At 49.6% G+C, this 13690-nt stretch overlaps 1 protein-coding gene across 1 annotated transcript; it reads left to right on the top strand.

The window, feature by feature from the left end:
• Positions 1-238: 238 nt before the first annotated feature.
• LOC116661531 lies at positions 239-12730 on the top strand. Its single transcript, XM_032473801.1, has 2 exons — positions 239-1774; positions 12721-12730. Exon 1 carries the CDS (start codon positions 624-626, stop codon positions 1374-1376), a length of 753 nt encoding a protein of 250 aa, XP_032329692.1. The 5' UTR covers positions 239-623; the 3' UTR covers positions 1377-1774; positions 12721-12730.
• Positions 12731-13690: the final 960 nt, after the last annotated feature.

A 13690-nucleotide genomic window follows, 5' to 3' on the forward strand; every position in this document is an offset into this window, starting at 1 on the left:
TGACTTTGAGGAAGAATATGAAACAGAATTGAATTCTCTTGACTGCAGATCTCGTGTTGGGTTCGCTAGAAAGACAATTCAGATAGGCTGTGAGATTCGAAAGTGCAAACAGGGACGGAAACAGCCCTCTCATCTCTGAGTCCAGTAGGTGAGTATGAAAACAGAGGCGGTGGTTTCTGCTTTTGTCACCAGAGGGAGGGGGGACAAGGGGGGACCAGAAGGAGGATGGGTGGAGCCCCCAGACCTTACCAACAAAACATGCAAACGAGTGAGGGTTTTCAAGCAACTCGAGCCTCACAGAACATTTCCTGTCCTGTTTTTCTTTCTCTGATGTCAGCATTTCGGCCATCGAAGGCTGTGTGTCTGTGTGTGCATTCAGGCGTCCGCGCGCAGCCTTCGGTAGCTGTACTGTGTCAGTTTCTGTTGAAGTCCTAGTCCCGCCACCGGAGAATGTCACCGGGTTTGGAGAGAGGGTCTCCACGGCAGGAACTATGTTAAAGCGAGGTCACCTGGGGGTGGGTGGGGCTAACCCAGTAAGACTGGTGTCCTTATAAAAAAGCGGAGACCAGGGCGCAGACACGCACAGAGGAAGAAGCCACGTGCGACGGAGTCAGAGACCGGGGATGCGCCGGAGGTCGGAGCAAGGCGCCAGCAGCGGGGGCGAGCCCTGGGACGGGCTCTCCCTCAGAAGCTTCAGGAGGGGTCACCCTGCCCTCCCCTCGCCCTTGGACTGCCGGCCTCCAGGCCCGGCGGGGCAGGCGTCCGCCGCTGTCTTGGATGCGCCCCCCAGGGAGGGAGTGGGAGCCGCGGCAGGCGTGACCCAGGCCCGCGGAGCTCACCGCGGAGGCAGCGTGCGGGGCCCGGAGCCGCAACAGGCGGCTCACGGACGGAAGGCCGCCGAGTGTTCGGACAGTGAGTGCTGCCAGGACTCAGAGGACAGGGAGGGAGAAACAGGGACTGAGACTTCCACAGGGTCCCACGGCTCAGGGGACGAACCGAGGGAGGGTGTCTCTGAGAGGAGGCAGGGAAAGCAGGGCCCAGGTCCTGCAGACGGGGGCCGGGCACAGAGGCCAGCGCGCCCCCCTTCACTGGCCAAGCACCTGGCGTGCTCCCGCTGGCCGTGGCCAGGGCGCAGCTGGGCCGCGGCCCCCGCCGGTGAGGGGCGCAGGCGTGGGGAGGAGGCGGTCCTTCAGCGCGCTCAGGCGTTCCGGGGGGGGGACGCGCACTTCGCGCGGCTTTACGTCTCAAACCAAGCAAAGATGGAAAAGCACCACTGCACAATTTTGCTGCTTCCGCAGAAATCTGCGATTAGTGTGAAAACGTCGGAGTCACACGCGGGACACACCCACGAGAAGGCCCGCATTGCCTGGGAGTGACTTCATCATTTACCACCATTAAAGAAAACTGGGTTTTATTCTGAAGGATGGACATGTTTCTGGCCGTTTGTAGAACTTACTGAAACTCAGATTCATCTGCAACATTCGACCACGAGTAACTGTGAAGAAACCTTTACTGAATAATTCACTCACGCTGTCTTTAAATATAGCTCTGGCCTGTTTGGGGGAGCTTTTCTAATTAACTTTCTGTGGGTGGGTCTGGCAGCTCGCTCGCAGCTCGCAGCGGCTGCTGTGACCAATCGTAGCTGGTGTCCTGCTCCCGGCGGCTCGCCCGGCTCCGCCTTTACAGCGCGGGATACGCCGCCGTCATCTTATTTTCCTCTGAGGAAACTCCCAGTGTGTAAATTGAAATAGGAGCGATAGTGAGAAAGGCAATAGTGCAAAACCGCAATGGAAATTTGACTCGCTCTGAAACTTTGAAATCGCAATGTGCTACTAAAAGTAATTAGTCATCCCCGCTGCTTGGCAGGCTTTCTTCTTGGATATTCAGTAGCTGGGAAATGCACTGAGAGTAACCCACCCCCTTCCAGCCCCTTGGTTTGCTGCGGACAGTCGCTGCCTGGGACGGCGCTACCCACCGTGCAGCCCCGTCTCACACATCTCTCTGCACCAGTGAGGACCCGGGAGAGTTCTCTCGGGCATGTGTGCTTCTTCAGGGGACCCATTTTATACTTTCACTCACTGAGTTAAAAATGAAAAGCGAGTAATTGAACGATGTGATCGCAGTAATTAAAATTTAGATCGAAAGGTGGATGTCATTTAAACGGGGCATTGGAGTGTTTGGACAGAGACCCAGGAAAAGAACCGTCTGTTTTCTCTGCACGCGGTTTTTTGCATTAGTGAAAACCAGCGTCAGGCGGTCTGTCTGAGGCCTCGTGGGCTGTGCGGAAGACCGACGGCGAATTGTCACTGTTTTTCCCCAACAGGTCGTTCACCATGTTGGTAACATACCCTCAACCTATCAACACTTCTCTGCAGTTCACAGAAATATGGGTCTTGAGACGCATTAAGGAGGGACACTGCTTCTTGGGGTGCATACTTGCTACTGCTCACTATTTGTCTCAGAAGTGACTTTTTTTCAGCTTCACTGAAGAATAATCGACTAATAAAAACTGTATTTTTGAGGTGGACAGTGTGATGGTTTGAGTTACGTATATGCTGTGAAATGATCACACCCATCCTCACACAGTTACTGTGTGTGCGCGAGCGTGTGCGTGTGTGGGTTAGATCCACACTCTTAGAAAAGTGCCAGTACACAATTCAGTGCTATTAACGATCAAAACCACGCAGTAGATCAGACCCCCAGAATTTATTCTTCTTATCCCTGAAAGTTGTGCCCTTTGACCAACATCTCGCCCCCAGCCCGGCACCCAGCCTCCTGCTCTCTGCCTCTCTTTCAGATTCTGCACACAAGTGGAATCGTGCAGTATTTGTCTTTCTCTGTTTGGCCTGTTTCACTCAGCACGACGTGCTCCCGCTCCAACCGTGTTGGCACAAAGTGCAAGATTTCTTTCTTGGTTATGCTGAATAATAGTCCACTGCACATGCGTGGCGCATTTTCTTTATCCAGTCATCCATCAGTGAGCACTTCGGTTGCTTCCAAGTCTTGACTGTTGTGAATAAGGCTGCAGTTAACACGGAAGTACAGACAGCTCTTCCAGGGAGCGGTTTTATTTCCTCCGGATGGAGACTCAGAACGGGGATTGCTGGATCATATGGTAGTTCTATTTTTAATTTTTTGAGGAAGTTCCAAACTTTTTCAAAATGGCCATTCCAATTTACATGCCCACAAACAGTGCCCCCTTTCCCCCACCGCTCTGCCAATACCGGCTGTCTCTTGCCTTTCTGATAATAGCCAAACTGTCAGGTATGAGATGTCTCACTGTGGTTTTGATTTGCATTTCCCTGGCGATTAGTGATGCTGGGCACCTTTTCATGTATCTGTTGGCCATTACTCATTAAAAAAAAAATGTCTATTCAGGTCCTTTGCCCTTTTTTTTTTTTTAAATAGAGTTTGTTTGTTTGTTTGGCTACTGAGTTGTAAGAGTTCCGTATATACTTTGGCTGTTAATGCTGTCTCAGATGTATAATTTGCAAACACCTTCTCCCATTCCATAGGTTGCCTTTTCATTATCTTGACTGTTTCCATTGCTGTGCAGAAGCTCTTGAGTTTGATGCAGTCCCACTGGTTTGATTTTGCTTTTGCTGCCTGTGCTTTTGGTGTCAGATCAAGACATATTTTTAAGACTGAGGATAAGCGACCCTTGGCTGCTCCAGAGCTCTGTCAGAGAACCCAAAGCGCTCTTCTCAGTGAGCAGCAGAGGCGGGAAGCCTTCCACACCGCGGTGCGAATCGTGCTCTGAGCACTTGCCTTTGGCTCAGGAAGAGTTTTCAGTTGTGTCGCTCCCTGCCCCTCACATCCCCTGGTCATTTACACAGAAATGTCTCATCTGAAAGGAGGGAAGTGGTGACCTTACCTCCGATTCTGGAATAGTCCTGAAATCCAGCCACGTTCTTACTTGTGAAACAAGTTTGTTGTACTTTGGGTAACATGTAAATACCCATATGAATATCAAGTATCCATTGCCACTGTAATTTTAATGGCCATCTAACCAGAGGTTTCCAAACATTTGGGGCATCACACCCCATCAGCAAAAAGGTTTTCAACCATAAATATCCAAAGACATCAGTACCTGTGATTCTCGGGTTTTGCTCTGTGCAAATGGACCACGTACCTTTGACCAGCTTTTTATGGCGAAGCCCCAACTCCCTTCCTTTTCTTGAAGTTGCTTCACTTGTTTCACAGTGTTTGAGCTGTCGTCACCACTTGCCTTTTCCATGAGGTCAGGTCGGTCTTCTCAAGCTCACAACTGGGCAAACGCAGGGACTCATTCCCAGGGAGCTGGCATCTTGCTGCCTCCTGTTGTTTTTAAGGCATTACGTTGTTTCACTATCATCTGCTGCTGTCATAACTGGATGTGTTCATTCATTCCACATGTGTGAGTATTTCCTGGTCATATCGCTGTCTAGTTGGCGTCCTGGGAATTGCAAAGGTAAGTAGGACATGATCAGTACCTTCTAGAAGGGCCCCATGTAGCCAGGGAGTCAGTTACACACCCACAGAGGATAACGTCATCCCAACATGGTTTCAGGTGGTGGTCATACATTTAGAAAAAACTCATTTTCCTTCAATAGCCCATTTAAAAATGGCATTTGGTAAATACTATGTCCAAGACTTAAAAAAAAACACTATTTCAGAGTCTCAAAATGTAATCAGTTAAATATGTGCTTTCTGTGATTTTTTTTTCCATTTTAAAATTTTAGGCAAAGTAACTTGGCCTATAAAATGGTATCAAAGTAAAGTTGAGTCACAAAGAGTTTCCTGTGAATTTTGTTATGAAGGGTAAATAGGTTACAAAGAAATAAAATTAAAAAAATAAATGGGTTATAATTTGGACAGTTAATAAGAGAGAAACTAACGGATGGTGGAAGTGAAATTGAGGTTTTGAAAACTTAGCACGAAAAGTCCTGCCGGGAGACAAAAGCGTACACAACTGTGCTTCTTTTCCAAAAACACGTAACTCCTCCCGCCACCTCCTCGTTCTCGCTTCTTTTTCTTAGAATTCTGATGTTAAGTTTACATGGTTCCCTTTTCAGTATCATTATTTACCACACTGTCACTGTTTCCATAGTAATGCAGAACGTCTGTTTCCATAGCAACACTCTTGGTTTCCTAAACAAATAGTATCAGAGTGTTAACCTTGTTTCAGTGTTACTGTGCTATGTTATTAGATACAAAATTCAAAAAATAATATAAGCAGGGTCTGAAACTAGGAGGGCTGCTTTTATTGTTTGGTGCTTTCAATATTAAATTTCAATTTCACATTAAAATATACATCCATTTGAAAAATAGTAGGAATTCTGCCTCGTAAACATGATACCAATTTTATTTACTCGTTATAAAACACTATAATTTAATAAGAGCCTGTTCTAATACGTGACCAATGCACAGGGAGAGGTTTACCATCTTCGGATTAAAATGACTGTGCTTCCGTTGGCCTGGATAATTGAGCTTCCCCAAATCTCTAAAGTCATCTGTAACCTGCCCACAGCAATATTTCCCTTTGCCATGTTTGCATTGTAAGTAATTTCTACCCGTTTTGCCTTTTATTTTACAGCCCCACAGGAACAGAGATGACTTCAAGGGAACTTTATGACTTCCATTTTCTCTGAAACAAAAGAGAAAAATGAGTATTTTTCTGGGGGTTTTTGTCTTTAAGTTTGCTCATCGTTGCCCCTAGTTTCTTCTCTTTGGAGCAGATCTTCTGGCTTCTTTTAGAAGTGGGGCTGCGCTGCCTCACGACCAGCCCGGCTCATCCGGGGAAGCCCAGCAGCTTTGCCTGGGTGGATGACACCTCCCTCCTCCAGAAGGCCGCAGGGCGCACGGGGGGAAGACGGCCAGCGCGCAGGGTACAGGACACGGGAGTATCACTTTTATTTAACCAACGTGGGGGAGCTGTATTAACAGTCAGACGTCTGGAAAAGGCCTGCCCAGCTGTGCACATCTGGGCCTCGGGGCTCCGCCTCATTTAGCACGGCGTTTCAGAAGCCCGCTCTCTCACTCTGCTGAGTATGTCTTCCCTGAAGAACACATTTAAATGAGTTTGCCCTCCCTGTCTTAGCATGGGGGCACTGAGGTCGGGGTATAATCTAATAACCTGCAAAGGTGAACTGATTTGCTCTGCTGTGGGGAAAGGGTCCCATGACAGAAGCTGACGTTACACTTTGGCCCCACTGCACCCAGGATGGGGAGCTGGGGGTGGCCAGGGGATCCGAGCTGCAGGAGGGGGGCCCATTACTGTACCCCGCTGAGCCTCCGTGTCCTCATCTGTAAAATTAGGACAGCACCGCCTCGCCTGCAGCGTTGCTGGGGGACTAGAGACCCCAATAAGCAGCGTGGCGACTTGTGAAGAAGTGGTCTTCGCCTTGCTTTGCTGATTTCCTACCTCTTTTCTTGGATAATTTGAAGTTTGGGGTCAGAAGGAGTCTGACTGCTCTGTGACGCTGCGAGGAGCTGTATCGGGGGAGACTCCGCGCTGGCCAGGCTCCTTCAGGCTCCTCGCCACCACCTTCCGCCTGCGCCTGCCCCTCACAGCGGGCGGCCTCACCTCGTCAGTTCAGGGGAGGGAAGCTTGCAGACTTCCCAGAGCTGCCTGGTCCGTGCGGGTCTCCTCGAGGGGCAGCAGGCCTGTAACGTGGAGGGCCCCGAGAAGAGGTCCTGTCCCGCTCTGCATCCCCGCGGCGAGCCTTCACCGCTGCTTCCCAGCCTCTCCTGTGCGTGGCAGCCACCTGGGGACCTTGCTGAGATGCAGATTTTGGTTCAGCAGGTCTGGGTGGGGACTGAGTTTCCGCAGGGCTGACAAGCTCTCAGGAGCTACTAAAGCCCCTGGTCCAAGAAACTCATCTTGAACGAGAGGGACCTAACCTCCTCAAATCAGAGGTTTTCTCACATTTGTAAAGACCCTCTTTAGGGGTCAGTTCCCACAACACTGGGTCCCCGAACTACTTTGGCCTGGGCGTATTTGGGGTTCTTGTTCTGCTGCAAGATCCAAACCACCCAGTTTCATTGAACTTGGCTTCCTTGTGAGAAGGTGAGATTGGGTGGCTGGAATCTCTTGGGTCCTTTTCAAAGATCAGTGTGGTCTACTCCTTCTTTTAGGCACGGGACGAGCCAGGAAAGGTGCAGAATGGCATCCATTCCTACCCTCGTTTAACCAAATTCCGTCCAGCTGATTTGACTCTCCTACGAGTCTAAAGATCACTGTGGTTCAGTTGAATTAGGAAACACGTCTAACAGGATTGGAACTGATTATCAGAAATAGTTTAATACCCCGATCAGAAATTCAGTGAGTCATCTATGAACAAGTTTAGAAGCTGGCTATATCATGAAATGCAATGTACTCAGTGTTGCAGGGCTCTCTGAACCAGTGTGTTCCCATTTCCTTTTGTCAGGTAGACAGTGTAACAAATCCAGTTAGCTTTCCTTGGACAAAATTGTGCTTGGTTTCTGTTCTCTGGTACTTTAGAACCTTGCTGGTATTTTAATTGTTGTAGCTTAATGGCAGCGTTTCTTTCATTGAAAACTTTTAATGGCAACACACTCTTTTCTGAGTATTTTAAGAGGAAATTGTATTTGAATGGTCTAAAAAAATCCAGGGCTTTCTAGGGGATTTTGTGTGTGTGTGTGTGTGTGTGTGTGTGTATCTATCTATCTATCTATTATCTATCTATCTATCTATCTATCTATCTATCTATCTATCTATCTATATCTATCTATCTTATTGAAATATAGTCAGTTTACAATGTGTGTCAGTTTCTGGTGTGCAGCACAATGCTTCAGTCATACATGAACACACACATATTTCTTTTCCTGTTCTTTTTCACAAGTTACTACAAGATATTCAATATAGTTCCCTGTGCTGTACAGTATGAACTTGCTGTTTATCTATTTTACATACAGTAGTTAGTATCTGCAAATGTCAAACTCCCAATTTATCCGTCCCCACCCCTTTCCCCCCTGGTAACCATAAGTTTGTTTTCTATGTCTGAGTCTGTTTCTGTTTTGTAAATAAGTTTTTTTTTTTTTTTTAAGGTTCCACATATGAGTGATATCACATGGTATTTTTCTTTCTCTTTCTGGCTGACTCCAGGGGATTTTGACACTTGGGTTTTCCTTGCTTATGATCTCATGGTCCAGGGTTGTGTAAGCTGCTCTGAATCAAAGGGGCCGTGGCTTCTAATAAATGTAGGCTAACACAGAATTATTTTCATTTTTATTCATATGCTAAAATTACTCAACTGACATCACCCTCCTAATCATGATGAGTCCATTCCCCTCCTAAAAGGTAGCAATGCAATTGCACCAAAATCAGTTCCCTCTGGAAAAAGAGGAAGCCAGGGTTCCAACAGTGCTTGCTTGCCCTGGAAAACTCCCCACCTGCCAATGATAAGCTCACATAAGTACACACACAGAAAGTGACTGAAAACAGCATCACCCTGGGGGGAGGCCACAGCTCAAGTGGGGGAACGTGTGCTTACCATACACGAGGTCCTGGGTTCAATCCCCAGTACCTCCATTTAAAAAAAACTGATAATAAATAAATAGACCTAATGACCTCCCTGCAAAAAGTAAAAGAACAAATAAAAAGCCAGTATCATCCTCACTCATCCTCACCCAGTGAGGAGCACATGAGCACATGAAAATTAAGCTCCATGAACAGAACATGGCACATGCCAGGCGTCCAGTAAGTACCACCTATTGCTCGTGAGCCTGACCCTTACCTCAGCATGTATCGGGAGCAAGGCTGCGGCGTTAGCCATCCCCGGCTTTCCACGCCTATGGTAAGACAGGCGTGTCTCTCTATATAAGTTTTGAGGGGATCCTTTCATAAACGCTGGTTTCAGATGGTTGTAGAAGAAGCTGACCTAGCCCCGTAGAAGAAGACAATGCAAATATTCTCCGAAAATCCAGAATTACTATAATTTGAATGTTCAGTTCAAACAGATGACTGTTCTTGGGGTTCTCTGTCCATGGCAGGTCACGTAGAGGATTATGATTTATAGAGAAACTGTTTTCCAAATACAAGAGCAGGGTCTGTCAGTGGGGAGAAAAATCTAAGCCTGGAACACACACACATGCAAGCGAATGTGTGTGTTTCTGTGAGAAATGCGGGCGGACTTTCCCCTCCTCGGACTGGTGAAAAATTCACCGGGTCGGGCCGCTCCCTGGCAGTGCGATAAAGCACGAGCCCTGAAGCAGTGTTTGCGCAGAACAAAGAGGAAGGGAAGCTTAGCGAATAGCTGGGGCAGGGAAGTCAACCCCAGTTCCAGATCACCAGGGCCAAACGGCGAGTCGGACGGAGAGTTTCCACTTGCTGAGACCACGAAGCCATTCTTTTATGCTTGCTTTGTGCAGATGTGAAGGGGGAGGCGCAAGGAAGCTCTCCGTGGCTCTGCGGGGCTTTCCTGCCGTTTGTCTATGCAAGGTGAAGTTCGCAGTGTTTTCCCCGTGTAGATACATCACCCCGGATTTCAGGTTTGCTGAAGGCGTCCGGCGGCAGCAGCAGAATAACCCGAGGGGCCCATCACAGAACCGCAGCTCACGGAGCCCCCCAGGAACACAACCAAGTCCGCCGCGGACTCAGCCGGCAGATGCCCGGGCTCCAGCTTGGGTGCAGCCCTTCAGGAGCTGCTCGACTTTGACGGAGCTCCCTGACTCCTCTGTGCCTCGGAGCATGGAACCTGCCTCTGTGGGGGGAAGCTCACAGCGCCCGACCCCAAGGGCCACTGTACGAATGGGCACCAGCAAGTGCGCAAAGTAACGAGGGCACTGCTTCCACGTCGGGACCCACAAACGTCACTGATGATTAGAAAGTGAACAGCTTTTCCTGTAACTGCCATTGAGATCATTTGTCATCACGTGGCTTTTTATGAGTTGCTTCCCATTTGGCTAGACTAATAATAATAAACTTATTACAGTTTGGTTCTGTGATCTCGGCAAACAGCCTCTATGAAGCTTCCCAGTCAGCTTACGATCCCAGATTCTCGAAAGAGTCAGGTTCCATCGGCTCAGAAAGGGCTGTGACGAGCAGGGACTTTAAAGTCCAGGTGACTTGGATATTAAATAATTCTTAAACTCTGGGTTTAACTATGTCAACATACTTCCAGCATGGACCATGTAACCAAGTGTCTCAGTCAGCTCTAGCTGCTGTAACAAAACACTGCAGACTAGGTGGCTCAGACAACAAGGCTGTTTTCTCACAGCTCTGGAGGCTGGAGGTCCAAGGTCAAGGTGCAGGCGGACTGAGTGCCTGGTGAGAGCTCTCTTCCTCGCTCGCAGACGGCTGTCTTCTTGCTCGGTCCTCACATGGCCTTTCATTTTATGGTTGTTTTAAAAAGAAATCTCTGACATTCATGAATAAAAACTGCTGAAATTTTGAAACGTGGTTCTAATTTGTGTGCCAATCAGATAAAGATCAGAGGCTGTTCTAACGTGGGGAGATGCCAGATGCAGGCACACCTTGGAGATATTTGGGGTTTGGTTCCAGACCCCTGAAGTCAAGCCAGTATTGCAATAAAGCAAGTCACACAAAGGTTTTGGTTTCCCTGTGCACATAAAAGTGCACATAGTCTACTGATTGTGCAATAGCATTGTATCTAAACAACAGTGTACATGCTTTAATCTAAAAATACTTTAGTGCTAAAAAAATGCCAAAGCAATTACAAGACTAACCACAAAGATCACCATCACCATAACAAATACAGTAATAATGAAAAAGACTGAAATAGTGTGAGAATTACCAAAATGTGACACAGACACTAAGTGAGCAAAAGCTGTTGGGAAGACGGTGCCCACAGACTTACTCCCTGCAAGGTTGCCACAAGCTTTCAATTTGTGAAAAAAAATGGAGTATCTACGAAGCACAATAAAGTCAAGTGCAATAAAACGAGGTGTGCCTGGCTGGGATGGTAAATGATTCTTCAGCTCTGGGAGAGGGTGGGATGTGGCTCACGACCGTTCGTAAGGTTGCTGCCAAGGCTGCTTGGAGCAGAGCTGTGGGATCGCATTGTGCTGGTGATGGGAGTGATGGCGCGCTGAAAACGACAAAGCAGCTTTAGGGAGGAGGGGCTCAGGTCGTAGTGGGAGCGCACACCGGTGCTGTGATGTCCTCGGCCTCCCAGGCAACACTGGCTCTAACGTCAAGAAAGGGTGGAAGAAGCCAAAGAGGAAAGAGGGAGGTTGAGGTCACAGGAAAGGAGTGAAAAATGTCAAAGATGCCGTCTTTGCACGGGATGACATTCAGGGTACAGACTGAGGAGTGAGACCTGAAGAGGTGTAAACACAGATTCCCAGAGTTACAGTAGCGAGTTGATGAGTTAGAAGAAGATCACAAGGAATGCCCATCCCCGATGGTTGTGGTCTTCACCGCCTGCGGTGCGTCACGTGTGTGAGGTTGCCGCGGGACGTACCCCGGGTCCCCTCGACTTGGGAACCTGACGCCGGTAATTTCACAGGGAGGAGCAAATAAAACGTGTGTGGCGCTTACAGAGAAGGCCTCCGGCCATCTAGCTCTCTTCCAGGTGAACTCAGCCCAACTCATGTTGTCTTTATTAAAGAACATTTTTATGGAGCTTTCTGGATGACACAATCTTCTAGCTTTTAGGGGCTGGCGAACACTCCCCCCCACGCAGACTCAGCAGCACCGGCCCCTGTGACCCCACGAGAAGGAAGCGCCCCGCTCTGACCAGGTTGGGTCGCGACGCCCCCATCAGCTTCACATTTCGTTCTCTGGACGATCTCCGAGCTGGACCAACCAGGCTGATGATGGGACGTCAGATAACTCGCTTCCTCTGGGGTCAAATGCAGCTCAGGGTCCATCCCAAGTCCTAACTGTTCCCGTCTCCAACTGTGCTGCACTCGGGCGGCTGAGAAACAGGGTCCTGCAGTGAGGCCGTCTACACTGGTGGTCACTCCCTTTCTGCCTCCTTTCCTGGAGCCCGTCTCGCCCACGTTACCTGGGTCAGGGCGCTCACCGCTCAGTGTTCTGTGTGACCTACGGGGCGGATCCCTTTGGGGGCAGCAATCCCCCGGGGAGCCCTGCTTGGGACGTCACTCCACCTCACCAAGAGCAGAGCCCGGGGACCCCCCGTGGCTGACATTAAGCCTTACTTGTTTAGCGTTAGTTTTTCTTTGGAAAGAGGAGGTGTGAGCGCTGCTTTACTGCGCGGAGGGGAGGAAGCGATGGGGACTCAGAGGGAGGTGGTGCTTCTGCGTTACCGGAAGCCCCCCGCCCCCCGTGGAAGCCCCCAGAGCCGCGCCACTTGTCCTGGAGACGGCAGCACACTTGTTTTCATTCCTCTCAACATCAACTCTTTAGGGAAAGTCTTCTTGGACTTTCTTTTTCTGAAATACTCGCCCCTCTTTTCTTTATCTCCGCGTAACTTGGCACTGGTATTTTTCTAAAAGGGTGGTTTCTCTCACTTTGCAGAAATTTCAGGGAGCTGAGGGTCCTCTCTCTTATCGATTAGGAAGATGCCTCCTTAAGCCGCCTGCCCTGAGGAGACAGGGGTCACCTTCACAACTGCTTTGAAAGTGAGACGCTTCCAGAGACCTGGGAAAACGGTTTGACCTCGGGGTTTAAATGGTTAATGGGAGTTCTTTGCAGATGAGGTAATGTTTTGGTAACTCCTAGGTGGACCTGGACTTTGTGATCCTAACATGGCTTGCTTGCCGGGGAGGCTTGGAACAGAAGGTCCCTGTCAGCGGAAGAGCATTCCTGATAGGGATCTGGCCTTAGGGACATTTGCTGACCGCCCTAGGGACTTCTCCCCCCACCCAGGGCTCCCAGAGGGCTTCCCCTCCTCTCTGTCTCCTGGGTTTCCCCTGCTACTAACTGGGCGCGCAGGTAGGTGGTGATTCCTGACGTCCTTTCTTTCAAACCTCCACTCCCAGCGCAGCAGCGGGGAGCGCAGACAAACAGGTCAGTTATGACTGACGCCACAGGGAGCTCCAAGCCTCGGGTAAACACAAGATAGGGAACGGGGTGACTAAAGCTGTAAGTCGGGTCGGCTCCTTTGAATGACAGCTTCCCGCAGCAGAGGAGAGGTGAGAAGAGGTGATGGGGGACGGTATAGCCCAGCGGTGTCAGCTTGCTCGAGGTCTTGGGTTCAACCCCCAGTGCCTCCACTTAAAGGAAGTAAATAAACCGAATTGCCTCCTCCCCCAGACAGGAACGGATGATGAACAGGCCTCGCTGAGCCACGTGACTAGGGCACACAGGGATCCTGTATACTAGTTAATGTGTAATGGTCTGTACGGGGGTGGGGGCACTCAGCCCGCTATCTGCTTATCAGTGAATTCCACGAAGCCTGCATCACCACGGGGCCTGGGGGGTGGTGGTGCTGGGGGGGCGGGGGCGGCGGCCTCCGCCTCGTCCTGGTTGCACCAGGCGGACTCTGAAACCCCTTCTGCTGCGGGCGGAGAAGCCACCATCACCAGACGATTATCACCTGCTCAAAGGGATTTGCTGGGCTTCCCACTTTATGTTATCCATTGTCGCAAATTTCTAGACGTTTCCCGAGATGCCTGTGAATTCAAAGCAGGTGGGGAAAGTAGTAACTTAGAACAGATCCACCCTTCCCTCCGAGGAGGATTTCCTGGCAAAACTGAGCACCGGGCATCGATGTCTGGGGTCAGTTAACATCGTGATGGTTCCGGGCTTGGGCTGGAGGAA

This window comes from Camelus ferus, chromosome 35, assembly GCF_009834535.1.
Source record: "Camelus ferus isolate YT-003-E chromosome 35, BCGSAC_Cfer_1.0, whole genome shotgun sequence".
In the NCBI taxonomy this organism is placed as follows: Eukaryota; Metazoa; Chordata; class Mammalia; order Artiodactyla; family Camelidae; genus Camelus; species Camelus ferus.